Source organism: Salvelinus namaycush, chromosome 12 (genome assembly GCF_016432855.1).
Source record: "Salvelinus namaycush isolate Seneca chromosome 12, SaNama_1.0, whole genome shotgun sequence".
NCBI lineage: Eukaryota > Metazoa > Chordata > Actinopteri > Salmoniformes > Salmonidae > Salvelinus > Salvelinus namaycush.
Genome location: NC_052318.1, coordinates 42,523,419 through 42,542,725, shown reverse-complemented (window position 1 = coordinate 42,542,725; position 19,307 = coordinate 42,523,419). Strand labels below are relative to the sequence as shown.

Sequence of the window (19,307 nt, the reverse complement as noted above, 5' to 3'; positions counted from 1 at the left end):
TAGCCACTAACCAAGAAACAACTTCATCAGATGACAGTCTGATAACATATTTATTGTATAGCATATGTTTTGTTAGAAAAATTTGCATATTTCAGGTATAAATCATAGTTTACCATTACAGCCACCATCACAACTCTCACCAAAGCAACTAGAATAACTACAGAGACCAACGTGAATTACCTAAATACTCATCATAAAACATTTCTGAAAAATACACAGCGTACAGCAAATGAAAGACAAAGATCTTGTGAATCCAGCCAATATTTCAGATTTTTTAAGTGTTTTACAGCGAAAACACAATATAGCATTATATTAGCTTACCACAATAGCCAGAAACACAAGCCATTTACCAGCAGCAAAGGTTAGCGATCGTAACAAGCAAGCAAAAGATATATAATTTTTGACTAACCTTCATAAACTTCTTCAGATGACAGTCCTGTAACATCATATTACACAATGCATATAGGGTTTGTTCGAAAATGTGCATATGTAGCGGCACAAATCGTGGTTATACAATGAGAAAAGTAGCCAAGCTGCCAACAAAATGTCGGGAGAAATCTTGGGAGAGGCACCTATTCTAATCGATAACTAATCATAAACTTGACTAAAAAATACAGGTTGGACAGCAAATGAAAGATACATTAGTTCTTAATGCAATCGCTGTGTTAGATTTTTAAAATTAACGTTACTACGACATACAGCGTGCGTTAAAGCGAGACCGCACGGAAATTAATGGCGGATTATGCATTTTACATTTTTCAACAGAACAACGAATTAACAGCATAAATAGTTCTTACTTTTTGATGTGCTTCCATCAGAATCTTGGGAAAGTTGTCCTTTGTCCAAAAGAATCGTTGCTCGGTTGTAGAATGTAGTCTTCAACGTTGCAATTAGCAGTAAACATTAGCCATGTGGGCCAGACATCCCCAACTCCATAGAACGCAACACAAATAAATACCCGAAAATCGCAATATACTGACATAAACTGATATAACTCGGTTTAAAATAACAACATTATGATGTCTTTAACAGCTATATCGAATAAAAACAGAGCCGGATATATCTAAGAGCTATAACCAGAGCTTTCTACTACGACATGCCAAGGTCCTTCCTGCGTCAGAGCGAAGTGAACAAAGACCGGACCCTTCGTTCCCAAGCCATTTATAACCTCTCAGATCTGCCTAGAGACTCCATTTCAAATCTCACTATTCGCTGACATCCAGGGGAAGGCGTATGCAGTGCATCTCAACCAATAGAAGACAGGCAAATTAATAAACTGACCTGGGAACAGCTTGCAGAATTCTGCATTCTCACATCCACATAGGAAAAAGGCTCCAACTCGAGTTCTGTTTTACTCACAGATATAATTCAAACGGTTTTAGAAACTAGAGAGTGTTTTCTATCCAATAGTAATAATAATATGCATATTGTACGAGCAAGAATTGAGTACGAGGCAGTTTAATTTGGGAACGAAGTTATTACAAAGTGCCAACAGCACCCATTTACATTTAAGTCATTTAGCAGACGCTCTTATCCAGAGCGACTTACAAATTGGTGCATTCACCTTATGACATCCAGTGGAACAGCCACTTTACAATAGTGCATCTAAATCTTTTATGGGGGGGGGGGGGGGGGGGGTCAGAAGGATTGCTTTATCCTATCCTAGGTATTCCTTAAAGAGGTGGGGTTTCAGGTGTCTCCGGAAGGTGGTGATTGACTCCGCTGTCCTGGCGTCGTGAGGGAGTTTGTTCCACCATTGGGGTGCCAGAGCAGCGAACAGTTTTGACTGGGCTGAGCGGGAACTGTACTTCCTCAGTGGTAGGGAGGCGAGCAGGCCAGAGGTGGATGAACGCAGTGCCCTTGTTTGGGTGTAGGGCCTGATCAGAGCCTGAAGGTACTGAGGTGCCGTTCCCCTCACAGCTCCGTAGGCAAGCACCATGGTCTTGTAGCGGATGCGAGCTTCAACTGGAAGCCAGTGGAGAGAGCGGGGTGACGTGAGAGAACTTGGGAAGGTTGAACACCAGACGGGCTGCGGCGTTCTGGATGAGTTGTAGGGGTTTAATGGCACAGGCAGGGAGCCCAGCCAACAGCGAGTTGCAGTAATCCAGACGGGAGATGACAAGTGCCTGGATTAGGACCTGCGCCGCTTCCTGTGTGAGGCAGGGTCGTACTCTGCGGATGTTGTAGAGCATGAACCTACAGGAACGGGCCACCGCCTTGATGTTAGTTGAGAACGACAGGGTGTTGTCCAGGATCACGCCAAGGTTCTTAGCACTCTGGGAGGAGGACACAATGGAGTTGTCAACCGTGATGGCGAGATCATGGAACGGGCAGTCCTTCCCCGGGAGGAAGAGCAGCTCCGTCTTGCCGAGGTTCAGCTTGAGGTGGTGATCCGTCATCCACACTGATATGTCTGCCAGACATGCAGAGATGCGATTCGCCACCTGGTCATCAGAAGGGGGAAAGGAGAAGATTAATTGTGTGTCGTCTGCATAGCAATGATAGGAGAGACCATGTGAGGTTATGACAGAGCCAAGTGACTTGGTGTATAGCGAGAATAGGAGAGGGCCTAGAACAGAGCCCTGGGGGACACCAGTGGTGAGAGCACGTGGTGAGGAGACAGATTCTCGCCACGCCACCTGGTAGGAGCGACCTGTCAGGTAGGACGCAATCCAAGCGTGGGCCGCGCCGGAGATGCCCAACTCGGAGAGGGAGGAGGATCTGATGGTTCACAGTATCGAAGGCAGCCGATAGGTCTAGAAGGATGAGAGCAGAGGAGAGAGAGTTAGCTTTAGCAGTGCGGAGCGCCTCCGTGATACAGAGAAGAGCAGTCTCAGTTGAATGACTAGTCTTGAAACCTGACTGATTTGGATCAAGAAGGTCATTCTGAGAGAGATAGCAGGAGAGCTGGCCAAGGACGGCACGTTCAAGAGTTTTGGAGAGAAAAGAAAGAAGGGATACTGGTCTGTAGTTGTTGACATCGGAGGGATCGAGTGTAGGTTTTTTCAGAAGGGGTGCAACTCTCGCTCTCTTGAAGACGGAAGGGACGTAGCCAGCGGTCAAGGATGAGTTGATGAGCGAGGTGAGGTAAGGGAGAAGGTCTCCGGAAATGGTCTGGAGAAGAGAGGAGGGGATAGGGTCAAGCGGGCAGGTTGTTGGGCGGCCGGCCGTCACAAGACGCGAGATTTCATCTGGAGAGAGAGGGGAGAAAGAGGTCAGCACAGGGTAGGGCAGTGTGAGCAGAACCAGCGGTGTCATTTGACTTAGCAAACGAGGATCGGATGTCGTCGACCTTCTTTTCAAAATGGTTGACGAAGTCATCTGCAGAGAGGGAGGAGGGGGGGGGGAGGGGGAGGAGGATTCAGGAGGGAGGAGAAGGTGGCAAAGAGCTTCCTAGGGTTAGAGGCAGATGCTTGGAATTTAGAGTGGTAGAAAGTGGCTTTAGCAGCAGAGACAGAAGAGGAAAATGTAGAGAGGAGGGAGTGAAAGGATGCCAGGTCCGCAGGGAGGCGAGTTTTCCTCCATTTCCGCTCGGCTGCCCGGAGCCCTGTTCTGTGAGCTCGCAATGAGTCGTCGAGCCACGGAGCGGGAGGGGAGGACCGAGCCGGCCTGGAGGATAGGGGACATAGAGAGTCAAAGGATGCAGAAAGGGAGGAGAGGAGGGTTGAGGAGGCAGAATCAGGAGATAGGTTGGAGAAGGTTTGAGCAGAGGGAAGAGATGATAGGATGGAAGAGGAGAGAGTAGCGGGGGAGAGAGAGCGGAGGTTGGGACGGCGCGATACCATCCGAGTAGGGGCAGTGTGGGAAGTGTTGGATGAGAGCGAGAGGGAAAAGGATACAAGGTAGTGGTCGGAGACTTGGAGGGGAGTTGCAATGAGGTTAGTGGAAGAACAGCATCTAGTAAAGATGAGGTCAAGCGTATTGCCTGCCTTGTGAGTAGGTGAGAGGGTGAGAGGTGAGAGGTGAGAGGGTGAGGTCAAAAGAGGAGAGGAGTGGAAAGAAGGAGGCAGAGAGGAATGAGTCAAAGGTAGACGTGGGGAGGTTAAAGTCACCCAGAACTGTGAGAGGTGAGCCGTCCTCAGGAAAGGAGCTTATCAAGGCATCAAGCTCATTGATGAACTCTCCGAGGGAACCTGGAGGGCGATAAATGATAAGGATGTTAAGCTTGAAAGGGCTGGTAACTGTGACAGCATGGAATTCAAAGGAGGCGATAGACAGATGGGTAAGGGGAGAAAGAGAGAATGACCACTTGGGAGAGATGAGGATCCCGGTGCCACCACCCCGCTGACCAGAAGCTCTCGGGGTGTGCGAGAACACGTGGGCAGACGAAGAGAGAGCAGTAGGAGTAGCAGTGTTATCTGTGGTGATCCATGTTTCCGTCAGTGCCAAGAAGTCGAGGGACTGGAGGGAAGCATAGGCTGAGATGAACTCTGCCTTGTTGGCCGCAGATCGGCAGTTCCAGAGGCTACCGGAGACCTGGAACTCCACGTGGGTCGTGCGCGCTGGGACCACCAGGTTAGGGTGGCCGCGGCCACGCGGTGTGAAGCGTTTGTATGGTCTGTGCAGAGAGGAGAGAACAGGGATAGACAGACACATAGTTGACAGGCTACAGAAGAGGCTACGCTAATGCAAAGGAGATTGGAATGACAAGTGGACTACACGTCTCGAATGTTCAGAGTTAAGCTTACGTTGCAAAAATCTTATTGACTAAAATGATTAAAATGATACAGTACTGCTGAAGTAGGCTGGCTAGCAGTGGCTGCGTTGTTGACTTTGTTTGAAAGTGTAGCTGGCTAGGTAACCTCGATAGCTGGCTAGGTAATCTCGGTAACTGGCCAGATAATTAGTCTAAACTACACAAATGTCTTAGATACAAGGACAGCAAAGACAACTATGTAGCTAGCTAACACTAGCTAGCTAACACTACACTAATCAAATCGTTCCGTTGTAATGTAATAGTTTCTACAGTGCTGCTATTCGGTAGAAGTTGGCTAGCTAGCAGTGTTAGCAGTGTTGACTAGCAGTATTGACTAGGTAGGAGAACGGCAGCGCGGCGGACGAAACTAGCTGGCTAGCTAACCGAAAATTACTCTAGACTCCACAGTTATCTTAGATACAAGGACAGCAAAGACAACTATGTAGCTAGCTAACACTACACTAATCAAGTCGTTCCGTAGTTCCGTTGAATGTAATAGTTTCTACAGTGCTGCTATTCGGTGGCTAGCTGGCTAGCTAGCAGTGTTGATTACGTTACGTTACGTTAAAAGGACGAAAATAGCTGGCTAGCTAACCTAGAAAATCGCTCTAAACTACACAATTATCTTTGATACAAAGACGGCTATGTAGCTAGCTAAGATCAAACAAATCAAACCGTTGTACTGTAATGAAATGAAATGAAATTTGATACTACCTGTAGAGCGAAGCGGAATGCGACCGGGTTGTTGAATGCGGAAGTGAAAAAAAAAAAAAAAAAAAAAAAAAACCCTATTGAGAAGAAGTTTTAACGAGTCCGACGTGAAGGATATACTGCATTCTCGGGAACGGCCCAAATCCCCTTCATTTGCAAGAAGAAAAGACAGAGAAAAAGGGGGTGGAGGTCGGGCTGCCTTCTGAGAATTTGTAGGCGAGTGAGTAAAATTCCACTACCATCCATACTATTGGCCAACGTGCAATCACTGGAAAATACAATGGATGATCTATGATTAAGAATATCCTACCAACGGGACATTCAAATCTGTAATATCTTATGTTTCACGAGTCGTGACTGAACGACGACACAGATAATGTAGAGCTGGCGGGAGTTTCCATGCAACGGCAGGACAGAGAAGCTCACCATATAAGACACTTATAGCCCCATCTTATTAATGGTAGCTGTTGCTTTTATACATGTCTTACTACTCAAAAGTCGTCTTAATTCTCGCTCAAAGATTCCCGTGGCTTATTTTTCAAATTTTGGCATGCATATTTGTGGCCTGCTGGAGGTCATTTTGTAGAGCTCTGGCAGTGCTCCTCCAAAGGCGGAGGTAGCGGTCCTGCTGCTGGGTTGTTGCCCTCCTACGGCCTCCTCCACGTCTCCTGATGTACTGGCCTGTCTCCTGGTAGCGCCTCCATGCTCTGGACACTAAGCTGACAGACACAGCAAACCTTCCCACAGCTCGCATTGATGTGCCATCCTGGATGAGCTGCACTACCTGAGCCACTTGTGTGGGTTGTAGACTCCGTCTCATGCTACCACTAGAGTGAGAGCACCGCCAGCATTCAAAAGTGACCAAAACATCGGCCAGGAAGCATAGGAACTGAGAAGTGGTCTGTGGTCACCACCTGCAGAACCACTCCTTTATTGGGGGTGTCTTGCTAATTGCCTATCATTTCCACCTTTTGTCTATTCCATTTGCACAACAGCATGTGCAATTTATTGTCAATCAGTGTTGCTTCCTAAGTGGACAGTTTGATTTCACAGAAGTGTGATTGGAGTTACATTGTGTTGTTTAAGTGTTCCCTTTATTTTTTTGAGCAGTGTATATTCCCGTTGGAAAATATAAATGTGAATCACGTTTTTATTTGGCGTACCCCTGACGGCATTGCGCGTACCCCTGGGGGTACCAGTTTGTGAATACCTCCTCTGGAGGAAGCTGCAGACCTTTTGGAGGAGGTGGACATGCCTTGTGGGCTGGTGTTGTGGACTGTAGATATGTAAAGAGTTTTTTTTGTTTTTTTTCAACGGCAGTTTTATTCAACACAACAAACAGTATACTTTGTTTCATAATTTAATGTGTTTTTACCTGTGGAGGTGGCTGTATTCGAATTGCAGGGGCCAGGGACACCAGACAAGGCTGCTGTGGTAGTTGGTCCAGAGGAGGCCGCTTCGGTGGTGACAGACGCGGGCTGGTGGTGGATCAAACCGCTGATGATGGCTTAGAGGAGCTGGTGTTTGTAATGTTGGGGTTGAGGGGCTGACGATGGTGTGGCTGAGGGAGCAGGCACATGGCCGACTTCTGCAGCTGGGGACTCCGGCGGCTCCTACAGGTGTTGCACACTGGGAGGCACTGGTGGTGATGATGCAGCTGTTAGGAGTGGTACCGGTGGTGGGTCCAGCAGAGGCAATGGCGTTGACGCTCTCATCCATGGCAGCCCTCTCCTGGGCCCTCTGTGTTCTGAAGGCTGCCTGACACTTTTTCTCCTCTGCCCTCTCCTACTCACCCCTCTCCACTGGTGCATGTATTCCTCCCCGGTGAGGCATGTGGCGACCACAGGGAGTTTTCTGTATCGGTCAAAACAAGCCATACAGATACCCGCCATGTTGTGGAGTCAACAAAAGTCAGAAATAGCATTATAAATATTCACTTACCCTTGATGATCTTCATCAGAATGCACTCCCAGGAATCCCAGTTCCACAATAACTGTTTGTTTTGTTCGATAAAGTCCATCATTTATGTCCAAATACCTCCTTTTCGTTCGCGCGTTTAGTCCAGTAATCCAAATGCACAACGCGCGAGCACTAATTCCAGACAAAAAGTCAAAAAAGTTATATTACAGTTCGTAAAAACAAGTCAAACGATGTATAGAATTAATCTTTAGGATGTTTTTATCATAAATCTTCAATAATGTTTCAACCGGACAATTCCTTCATCTTTAGAAATGAAAAGGAACAGAGCTCGCTTTCACGGCCGCGCGCCTGACTTAGCTCATGGCATTCTGCCAGACCCCTTAGTCAAACAGCTCTTATTCGCTCCCCCTTCACAGTAGAAGCCTGAAACAAGGTTCTAAAGACTGTTGACATCTAGTGGAAGGCTTAGGAAGTGCAATAGGACCAAATTTACACTGTATCTTGGATAGGCAAAGACTTGAAAACCTACAAACCTCAGATTTCCCACTTCCTGGTTGGATTTTTTCTCAGGTTTTTGCCTGCCATATGAGTTCTGTTATACTCACAGACATCATTCAAACAGTTTAAGAAGCTTCAGAGTGTTTTCTATCCAAATCTACTACTAATATGCATATCTTAGCTTCTGGGCCTGAGTAGCAGGCAGTTTACTCTGGGCACGCTTTTCATCCGAATGTGAAAATAGCGCCCCCAGCCATAAGAAGTTAATGAAATGTTGAAACCACTTCTTGAACAGGGCCCTGTCAATGTAGCCACAGTTTGACTGTCCATACAAGGCTTTGGGGGGCCTCCCAGTGTGTAGTGGCCGCGGGGGAAACACTTGGGGTAGATGATAAATGGGGGGACGTCCTCCCCAGTTGCGTTGAAGCAGGCCAGCACTGTAATGTGCTCCTTGGTCCCAGCACTTTATGCCTGCTCTGGTCGCTACAAAACCGAGACTCGTTGTAGTTTTAGATTTGTCTGGGTTTTCCCCTCAACCCACTCTCCTCCAAGTGCTTTCCGTAAGAAGTGAAGTAGGTGTCCATCATAGTACTCTAAGCTAGCAACATTAGCAAATCCGTTCGCTATATTTCAGTGGTTAAAAGTTGGATATGAAGTAGTGCGGTCTGTCGCACAGTCGAATTTTACAATATACCGCGTGTCCCACAACATGTTTATATAATTTTTTTGAAAACTCTCATAACGGAACTTTGCTTATTTAAATTGTAATGAAAATCGGTGGTCAGCTAGTTAGAAGGGTGTATTTATTTGCAAAACCTATATTATTTTCCAGTCCATTTAAATTTTGAGCTAGAGCTGATTTGGTCCTCCAATCGCTAGTGTCTGAAGTTATGGTGTGTCCAATGTTGAATTAGCTATGCATGGGTACAAGGAACGGACCTTTTTAAGTAAGAGCTTAAAAAACGTGCGACAATAGCAAGCCTATCGTCTCATATTATTGAACATGGAACTATTGTAATGAAGCAGTCAATGTAATACTTCAATGTGATATATCATTTTCAAAAATTTGTGAAACTGGAATATGCGGGAAAACGCTGTTCTCAAAGAAGCACCTGATTCGAGCCGTTTCATGTGACGGCTATGAAGATATCCGTTTTAAACGTAGAAAGAGGGAAAATGTAAATATGCAACAACTAGGATGGGTTAATATGACTAGGATTGTGCCTTTGGCTTCTGGACAACGAAAGAAAGTTGGTATGAAAACCAGTAGAACAGGAGAGAAATGCTGTGAAACTTTTTTGGTTGCTAGCTTAATACTGTAGCTGTTCTTGTTAGCTGCTTCGTGCTGCTCCTCTCTCCCATTGCTCCCTGCAGCCTGTGACTGTGAGTAGCCAAGCAACGAGTCTCCGCTCTGTCTTGCTCGTGGCTAGAGACGGCCATTAGTTGACGTAAGAAAGCTACTTTCTAACTCAATAAACTCACTCACTGTACATGACTGTTTTCGGCTAAATACTAATTCCATTCGACTCCGACACTTTTCCAGTTGTTGAATTCTGGCACCAATTTAATTATGCAAATTAACCTATAGACTGAAAAGCAAGACTGGTCAAATTTATTTTCAACGACTAACGGTTAACCAATAGCATCCCTACATCCCACTTAAAAGATGTTTAAGAAAGATAAATATCATTGACCATTAATGTGAAAAGTAAAACACTAACCAGTTTAGTGTTAAAAAAAAACACTAACCTAGTACCAGTACTATTTCACTACTCCTTGGTTTGTTTTATTTGGGCCTAGCCAGAGTTTGTGTTTGTGTAAAAGTGGATCATGACTAAAAAGGAGATGTTCCAAAACAGAGAATGTGAGAAGGCGTTCATAGTGTGTTCCTGGGGTAGAGTTAGGCTCCTTTAGCTTGGTTCTAAGCTGCCTGCTGCTGCTGCACCCCTCAGCAGAGCTCCTCTGTCTTCAGCACCTGCTGGGCCTCTGCTTTCATCACCGATCCCTCTGATGCCAGGCTAACGCCCCTTTTCTGCTTTCGCTACCACAGTCTTTGAGATTTTCTACGCTGGGTGAGTTTCTCTCAACTAGCACTTTCAGCAGAATTATTTCTCACCCCAGAAATGCTTTGATAATGCCAACTGCAGATTATTTTCTGATCAATGACGTTTAAGGCCTTTGCATTTGTTTTTTACATGGTACTTCTTAGTTGAATCTATCCAAATGTAGACAGCAGAGTGTTGTTGTTGAGGGAGAGCTATTCTAAATCACTTATAACTGACATTTTGATTGATTTGATCTGCTGTGCCCTCTGGTCGCTCCACTTTGGTGTCATCAATGTTTTTCCATTCCTGTGACAGCTGGATAGACTGTCAGATGTGATTAACCCATTTGGCTGTTGGTAGAGCATGGCGCTTGTAATAACCATGGTTGTGGGTTTGATTCCCACGGGGGACCAGTACAAAAAATGTATGCACTGTGGTGGTTAATTTCTTTACTATCAAATTAGGAGAGACAAACTTATCACACAAGTCATAGTCATACTTAAACTAAATCTTTATTCACTTATTAATAAGGGAGCAGGTCAATACAACACACACACACATAAAGTGAATCAATTGAGTGCTCTACGATAATGATGGCTAGTTGACAAATCACTCTCAGGTGATTCGTTGAGAGCCCCAGGACAAAGGTTCAAAGGTCTTTTATAGCCAAGATACACCCCCTCCAGTCTACATGACAAACAACAGATGTATGGAATGGGTCACAAGGCTAAGATTTGTATGAAAGATGCTTATAATTCACAGCAGACAGTGTCTGCTGTAAAAACTGTTCTCGTTGTGTAGAGACCAGGGTCTGGCCCCCCAACTCCATACTGGAGCCATTTTCCCCTGGGACCCCAACTCCATACTGGAGCCCTCTCCCCCTGGGACCCCAACTCCATACTGGAGCCATCTCCCCCTGGGACCCCAACTCCATACTGGAGCCATCTCCCCCTGGTCCCCCAACTCCATACTGGAGCCCTCTCCCCCTGGTCCCCCAACTCCATACTGGAGCCATCTCCCCCTGGTCCCCCAACTCCATACTGGAGCCCTCTCCCCCTGGTCCCCCAACTCCATACTGGAGCCCTCTCCCCCTGGGACCCCAACTCCATACTGGAGCCATCTCCCCCTGGGACCCCAACTCCATACTGGAGCCATCTCCCCCTGGGACCCCAACTCCATACTGGAGCCATCTCCCCCTGGGACCCCAACTCCTCCATACTGGAGCCATCTCCCCCTGGGACCCCAACTCCTCCATACTGGAGCCATCTCCCCCTGGGACCCCAACTCCTCCATACTGGAGCCATCTCCCCCTGGGACCCCAACTCCTCCATACTGGAGCCATCTCCCCCTGGGACCCCAACTCCTCCATACTGGAGCCATCTCCCCCCCTGGGACCCCAACTCCTCCATACTGGAGCCATCTCCCCCCCTGGGACCCCAACTCCTCCATACTGGAGCCATCTCCCCCCCTGGGACCCCAACTCCTCCATACTGGAGCCATCTCCCCCTGGGACCCCAACTCCTCCATACTGGAGCCATCTCCCCCTGGGACCCCAACTCCTCCATACTGGAGCCATCTCCCCCTGGGACCCCAACTCCTCCATACTGGAGCCATCTCCCCCTGGGACCCCAACTCCTCCATACTGGAGCCATCTCCCCCTGGGACCCCAACTCCATACTGGAGCCATCTCCCCCTGGGACCCCAACTCCATACTGGAGCCATCTCCCCCTGGGACCCCAACTCCATACTGGAGCCATCTCCCCCTGGGACCCCAACTCCATACTGGAGCCATCTCCCCCTGGGACCCCAACTCCATACTGGAGCCATCTCCCCCTGGGACCCCAACTCCATACTGGAGCCCTCTCCCCCTGGTCCCCAACTCCATACTGGAGCCATCTCCCCCTGGGACCCCAACTCCTCCATACTGGAGCCATCTCCCCCTGGGACCCCAACTCCTCCATACTGGAGCCATCTCCCCCTGGGACCCCAACTCCTCCATACTGGAGCCATCTCCCCCCCTGGGACCCCAACTCCTCCATACTGGAGCCATCTCCCCCCCTGGGACCCCAACTCCTCCATACTGGAGCCATCTCCCCCCCTGGGACCCCAACTCCTCCATACTGGAGCCATCTCCCCCCCTGGGACCCCAACTCCTCCATACTGGAGCCATCTCCCCCCCTGGGACCCCAACTCCTCCATACTGGAGCCATCTCCCCCTGGGACCCCAACTCCTCCATACTGGAGCCATCTCCCCCTGGGACCCCAACTCCTCCATACTGGAGCCATCTCCCCCTGGGACCCCAACTCCTCCATACTGGAGCCATCTCCCCCTGGGACCCCAACTCCATACTGGAGCCATCTCCCCCTGGGACCCCAACTCCATACTGGAGCCATCTCCCCCTGGGACCCCAACTCCATACTGGAGCCATTTCCCCCTGGGACCCCAACTCCATACTGGAGCCATCTCCCCCTGGGACCCCAACTCCATACTGGAGCCCTCTCCCCCTGGTCCCCAACTCCATACTGGAGCCATCTCCCCCTGGGACCCCAACTCCATACTGAAGCCATCTCCCCCTGGGACCCCAACTCCATACTGGAGCCATCTCCCCCTGGGACCCCAACTCCATACTGGAGCCATCTCCCCCTGGGACCCCAACTCCATACTGGAGCCATCTCCCCCTGGGACCCCAACTCCATACTGGAGCCATCTCCCCCTGGGACCCTAACTCCATACTGGAGCCATCTCCCCCTGGGACCCTAACTCCATACTGGAGCCATCTCCCCCTGGGACCCTAACTCCATACTGGAGCCATTTCCCCCTGGGACCCTAACTCCATACTGGAGCCATTTCCCCCTGGGACCCTAACTCCATACTGGAGCCATTTCCCCCTGGTACCCCAGTACAGAAACATTAACTCATGCTCCGGAATGCGGTGTTGTTAGGCTTATCACCCAAAGACATGGTAAATCTCCGGTCAGTGTTAAATCTCCCAGAGGCTCATCCTCAGTAGAACACACACAGATGAAAGTGTTCTAAGAACCCACTATTCTATTCCATAAAACAACCATTTGATGCAATAACAGTATTATAACATAACCTTGTAATTTCTCTCACTTTTTTACTACTGTAAGTCACTCTGGGTAAGAGTGTCTGCTAAATGACTAAAATGTAAAAGATGAGATGAGGAACCACGCTGTGTGGTGGTGACAGCATGTGCGGTCAGCTGCTTGAGGGTGTGTCTGGTATTTAGACGGGCACAGTTCCTTCTGCATCCAGTAGATGGTATACGTTTGTCTGTTCTAGAGTGCCGTCTTGTCTGTTCCTCTTATGCTCATACAGGCGTGTAAACACACCTACTTGCCAGTACAAATGTCAGACATAGGCATGGTGCACAAAAAGCAATGTACAACAATCATATGGACAAGCAAGTGTGTGGATGGTCAACACTTCCTTTAATACAGTGTATGTGTTCTTTTAGTACAGTGTGTTCCTGCCAGAACAGTGATGGGGTGTGTGTTATAGCGAGACTCAGAGAGTACAGCTGTGTTCCATCACAGTGAGGGTGTGTTACTGACTTTTGGCCTGTCTTCCAGGGCTGTTGGGTTGGTGTGTCTGCAGAGCTCAGGAGTTTCGCACTCGCGCACTCTCTCTCGCTCTCGCCGCGGCCCTAATGGCCTCTGAAAGAAGCCCACAGATCGATGCTCATCGTGGCTCTGATAAATGCAGCCATTGTCAGGCTTTACTCTAAAAGCTGGGGGAGTTTGGTTATGGAGGATCAGGTTATCACTGCTGGCTCCTCCCCTCTTTGTTCCCAGCCTGTCTTGTGCTTTATGGTGCTGCTCAGTTGTGGCTGGCAGGGCGGAAGTCAAACAGTTGCTTTGTGGTGGTAATAATGATGCAGTTTCTTCAATAGATGTTCGGATAGACATTCTGTTTTTGAAAAAGGTATAGGTTCCGTGATGAAACATTACAATGATTGTGAAATAATTAGCTCAGTCTTTTTAAATGTGCAACTCTGCATTTAGGACTATCTGGTGTCATGACAGATCCATGTTGAGATGTTTTCCCTCTCCTATCCAATTAGATTTAGGTATGCGTCTAAATAAAGAGTTGCAGCTTAAGCGCTCTAGAAACAGGCTGTAGTGCAGTTTACTGTAACCTGCACGTGGAGCTCAGTTTTCTGATCCGGAGGCAGTCTTGGTGTGTTTGTTCACTCTCTGTTATTAATTGGTTTGTGTATGGAGACAGAGCAGGTAAGAATGAACATCTTCAACCATGCTTTGTTCACTCAGACAGACACCATTAATTATTTTATGTGCTCAGCACCATCCCCACTCATCTGGTTTCCTTTGTCTGTAAAAAGATTTAAAAAAGATTCTCCCTGCCATCCTTTGAAACCACAGGCCGAGACCGAGCACATGACCACCCTGCCTGACAGACCTGGCTGTGTCCTCTGTTGAATGAACTCCACAGTGAATAAGTGGCCCAAGACATCATGGCTCCTCTGAAAATACCTGCAGTGGTTCTACTTGGGATATTCTCCCTCGTTGTGGGACGAGATAGTGAGTCAACCTAGAGGGAGGGATTAAGGGCAGGTTGGAAGACCTACGGCTCCAGAGTGAGAAAGCAGGAGAGGAGTGACTATAGGGGTCCCAGCTTGGCTGAGGCTGGCCAGAGCTCCACAAGGGGTCATTTTTCACGACGTGAGTAGAAGAGATTTGAGAAGTGTGTTGAAACAAAGGGCTAAAGAGCGGGCTTGCCAAAAGGAACTGACGCACAGGAAATGACATTGCTATAGATTTCTTGACAGGGCCTTCAGAGCTCTTCAGACAAGAGGAACTGTAATCGTGGAAATGAGCTGCACAGTGCTCTATTCTTGGCTTTTATTTTGCTCTCAGTGCTTGGGTGGATGTTGGTCTTAGGAGGAGAGGAGTTTCCGTGTTTCATCTTGATCAGCTGGCTGCCTCAGGCAAGGCCAAGGCTGACTGCACACTGTGTTCCTGCTGGAGGGTTCGGTGGATGACAGCCATGCAGGGGACACATTTTGAGGGGGCAATCTAACTGGATGAGTCCAATGGAATGAGAGATGGAATGTTCATTGTGTATACCAGTGTACAATCTGCCATGCTTGCATATTAGGCTCATCGGAGTGGGGAATATACATTCCCTCCAAAGGTGTAGGGGGCCATGTAGTCCATAGAACTGTAATGATATTTTTATGATATACTCTTTGTCCTACTTGGAATTACACCTATGCAGGTGTGTGTGAAGTCACACTAGCTAGGTTTCCATCCAGTTGGCGACTTTTGTTTTCATGCAAATATTCAAAAATCCGCATAAAAACAATATGGATTTTTTTTCTCCCACCAGAGATGTTTCCATCAAATTGACTTGTTGCAGATAAATGTTTGCGTTGTATAGCGAGTGTGCCCACTCTGGTAGTGGCACGTGTGCTCTAGCCACCAGCGCTATCTGTTAGCTAGAGACTGTTAGCCACCAGCGCTGGAGGCTGTTCGCCACCAGTGCTAGAGACTGTTCGCCACCAGTGCTAGAGACTGTTAGCCACCAGCGCTAGAGACTGTTAGCCACCAGCGCTAGAGACTGTTAGCCACCAGCGCTAGAGACTGTTAGCCACCAGCGCTAGAGACTGTTAGCCACCAGCGCTAGAGACTGTTAGCCACCAGCGCTATCTGTTAGCTAGAGACTGTTAGCCACCAGCGCTAGAGACTGTTAGCCACCAGCGCTAGAGACTGTTAGCCACCAGCGCTATCTGTTAGCTAGAGACTGTTAGCCACCGCGTCGTTAGCTAGAGACCACCTATAGCTTTCATGATATTATGGAAAAAAGAGAGATTATTTTTATTTAACGGCAGCCAAGCATCGATGATCATGTCACCAGAATAAGAACCTCGATATTTATTGGAAAGGAGCATCAAGTTCATCACCTTGCACTTTCACCACCCTGTGAAGTTCACGTTTATTTCATCTGTAGCCTAATAAACTGCATGCTTTCCCGACCAGTTGTAGTGGGACGACGACACATTTCATCACGTGACTCCAAATTTACTTTGATAATCCTCAAAGAAATCCAAATGTAATTTTTTTCTTTCTATTTTTATTTCCCAGTGTAAACTAGTGGTATTTTAGGCACTGCTCTCTAAGGGTGGGCAGATGCTAGCGTTTTTTCCCCCCCTCCCTTTATCTACTCCTCCCTCCACCTCTCCCTATAACAAGCCCAGCACTGCAGTCGCCGCTCCTTTAACAAGGTGGCACTGTTGTTGAGCTGCTGGGCTAGAGTCGGCACAGCCTCAAAGGGCGACAGGACCGGAGAGCTTTTCCCCCTCTAACAGGAGATGACTGTGAGTTGGCCCAGTAGGCACAGGAGATAGGATCCGTTGGCTTCTTCTCACTCCTGCCACTAGTGTCATAAACCTGTGTGTAGCCTGCACTGCTGCTGCCTGTACCACTCCACCCCTGTCGCTGCTGCTCTCCCTCCCTCTGATCCGAGTGGGCAGAGTGGGATGGAAGCCCTCGCTGGAAGCCTGTTCGTGGAAATGCTCTTTGCCGTTGTTAGCGCTGTAGCTCCGTGCTGGTGACAACAAAATGCCGTTGAAATGGAAAAGCGGTTCTCCTGTCAGCTGGAAATTCCCAGTGCCAGTTCTTAAGACATCCAGGTCCTCACCGCTCTCTCCTGCCTACATGTGAGTAAAGACAGAAATGGCAATCACATCTTAATAAATAACCATTTGTTATGCACATCATGCTGTGGTGGTGGTGTATTTCCTGCTTTCTTTTTCAGTTGTTGTGTCCCCCTCTCTCATTGCAGCCTAATTGGGCGGAATATGATGGGAGCATTGTTGCGTGTCGAGAGCGGTCGATTTAATACCCTCCTTTGTGCCTGGCCAACTAGCGGAACACTGTCCTCTAGAGCAGTGTGGCTCATTATCCATGGCCGTGGCCCATTTAGTTTTTTCAGGGGCTAGGACCACGTCCGCCACCCTCCGCCCTCCTTGGGGCTGTGTTTATCTGCAAAGACTGCTGGCCGCCACAGCAAGCTTGGGAGGAGGCTGCATGCCTTTGTCAGGGCGTCTGGCGCACCCTGGTTTAGGAGTTATTGTCGTCTGCTGCTACTGCTGCTGCTTCTCTGGAGGGGGGAGGGCAGAATAGGGAAGGTGCATCCAGGCTCTCATCCTTCCATCTCCCCCTTCTGTGTGAGAGATGCCCCCCTATCATGCCCTCTGTCAGTCACCCTGCTAGGCTAGCTGAACGTAAATGGTGGGGATCCGGTTATCTCCTCACTAGTGAACAGTAACCTGGCTTAATTTGGTTTGGAGGACTGGCATCCTCAGGAGCAAAATGCTGCCAATTCTGGCTAGTGTCAAGTGAAAACTCACATTGGTACATTGCTTCGTGCTTCAGGCTAGGTTGAAAGGCTCATTTGGTTGATGAATGTGTGTGATTTTTGGCTTCATTTTATCAGAATATTTCGAATGGAATTTCAGGCTCTGTTTGTAGTTCTTTATAGCAAGAAGAATTGAGACGGTCTCCATATGCTTTACCATACAGTAGATAGATCATTTATATTAGATATTGAAAGGTACATTCTGTATCATTCATTGCTACTTATTACCATAAAATGTCTCAATTCTGAATGAGGTATGTAGCCTACATGACTAGCAAAGCACATCATGAGTTAACCTTCCCTTTCTATAACCAGAGAGATGCCTTCTGAGTGGATGCATACTGTACCTTTTGTTGAAATTCCAGTTGTCCATGCCCTGTTTGAGTAAACTCCCTTAAGTAAACATACGCATGGAATGTATGAATTTTTCCATCCACACATTATATTAACATATAGAACACTGAGAAATTCCCACAGTACCCAAAATTCTGAATATACCTTTAGTGTTCAGTGTTTGAGGTAAATCTGTAAAAGAACATTGTATTAAGGCTAAATGTGCACAGTTTTACAGTTACATCAATTCTCTGCCTGAGATATGTTCAGGATAATCATTCCAGAACATAAATGACAGCATGGGAAATATTCATTTTCAATTAGTCAATTTCAACATTTTCTTCAATAAACTTCTGCCATAACTGTGTCCGTAATTGTATATAAAACAGTTTATTTCCTGAATTGAGATGGACTTGACCCCAGTCCTGATGGGGTGTTGCTTATAAGCTTAAATTAAGCTGAAGCCACCAATTCTCACATGATATATTTAGGTTCTCAATCATCATTAAAGTACAGGCCTAGGCTAGGGCTATAAACCAACATATTTTACCATTGCATATAGCTCTTTGTCTCTTCCGTTAGGACAGCAAAATAGCCTTTCCCCTGTAAAAATGACAAACAAAAAGAGTGGAACTGTAACATTTAATACTGAGCCATGCCCTGCCCAGCCCGACCCAGCAGCTGCTATTTGGACTTTTATACGTTGTGTGATGTGTTTTTAGATGGCCTGATGTGACGTTAGCCCTCTCATTATAGGTTCCTCTGTGGTTCCTCCATGTAGCCTACTGTAACGGAGCGGAATGGCCTCCATCTGTGTGCGTAGCTTCTCCCCTTTCTCTAGATATGGCCGTTTTCAACATGGAGAGAGCAGCATGTGTGGATGTCTGTATGCTAACATATAACCAGAGATCCAGGGACAGGGTGGTATTTTAGGAGGAGTTGGTGTGTATTAATGTGTGATTGTGTGTTAGCTGGAGATTATTATGGAGCCTGGTCTGTGTGTTTGTCTGCAGTGATCTCACTCAGGCCTAAATATAGCCTCTGCCTGTGGTGCAGATTTCATGCTTGGGAGGAATGGCAAAGGTGCACTGCCCGGAAGCCCTGAAATAACTGGAAGTTCAATGGGAATTCAAGGCAATTCCAAGTGCTTAACAGTTCATTTCATCCTCGCCTCAAGGACACTGGTAAAACCAGCAATGATATTCAGTTGTTTACACTTGCACTATAAAATCATTCTTAAACATTTCCCCATCTGTATTCCTCAGCCAATGTCCATAGGATTGTTCGGCCCCCGTGTTAACCACTGAACGACAAGGCCATAAGACGAATTAGTATAAGCTGTACGATCTGCTCAGGAAATGACATCATAGGCCTAACGTTTCATTACTAGGCCTAATTATAAGGTGATTGACAAGAAATTAAACAGAAGTGGATTTATTTTTCATGGTGTGTGGAGAAGCACAACACCCTGATTTCCTGGTTAGGAAATAGCCCTGTATAATAGCATCCGAGGGAAAATAGTTATTTAAGAAAAATAGTAAATAAACCAATCTAAAACTAGATAGAAAGTATGTATATCAAATAGCTGCCCTTTTTCTGGCCCACGTTGATTTTGACAAACAAAAAAATCTGTTCGGCCCTCCACTGCATTTACATGAATGTTGTATCTAGGGGAGTGTGTATCTACCCTGGCAGGTACAGC

The 19,307-nt window shown here is 47.4% G+C and overlaps 1 protein-coding gene across 3 annotated transcripts in view; it reads left to right on the top strand.

Annotated features, from left to right (window-relative positions):
* The window catches only part of LOC120057262 (kelch-like protein 13), a 102,782-nt gene that overhangs the window by 32,083 nt on the left and 51,392 nt on the right, over positions 1-19,307 (top strand). The window contains exon 1 of one of the 3 annotated variants that reach the window (XM_039005814.1): positions 16,226-16,571. The exons of the other annotated variants lie outside the window; for them this stretch is intronic. Within the exon in view, the coding sequence (XP_038861742.1) occupies positions 16,474-16,571 (98 nt within the window). The 5' untranslated portion in view covers positions 16,226-16,473. Of the gene's footprint in view, positions 1-16,225; positions 16,572-19,307 lie in introns of those variants that run through there. 3 annotated transcript variants of the gene reach the window in all.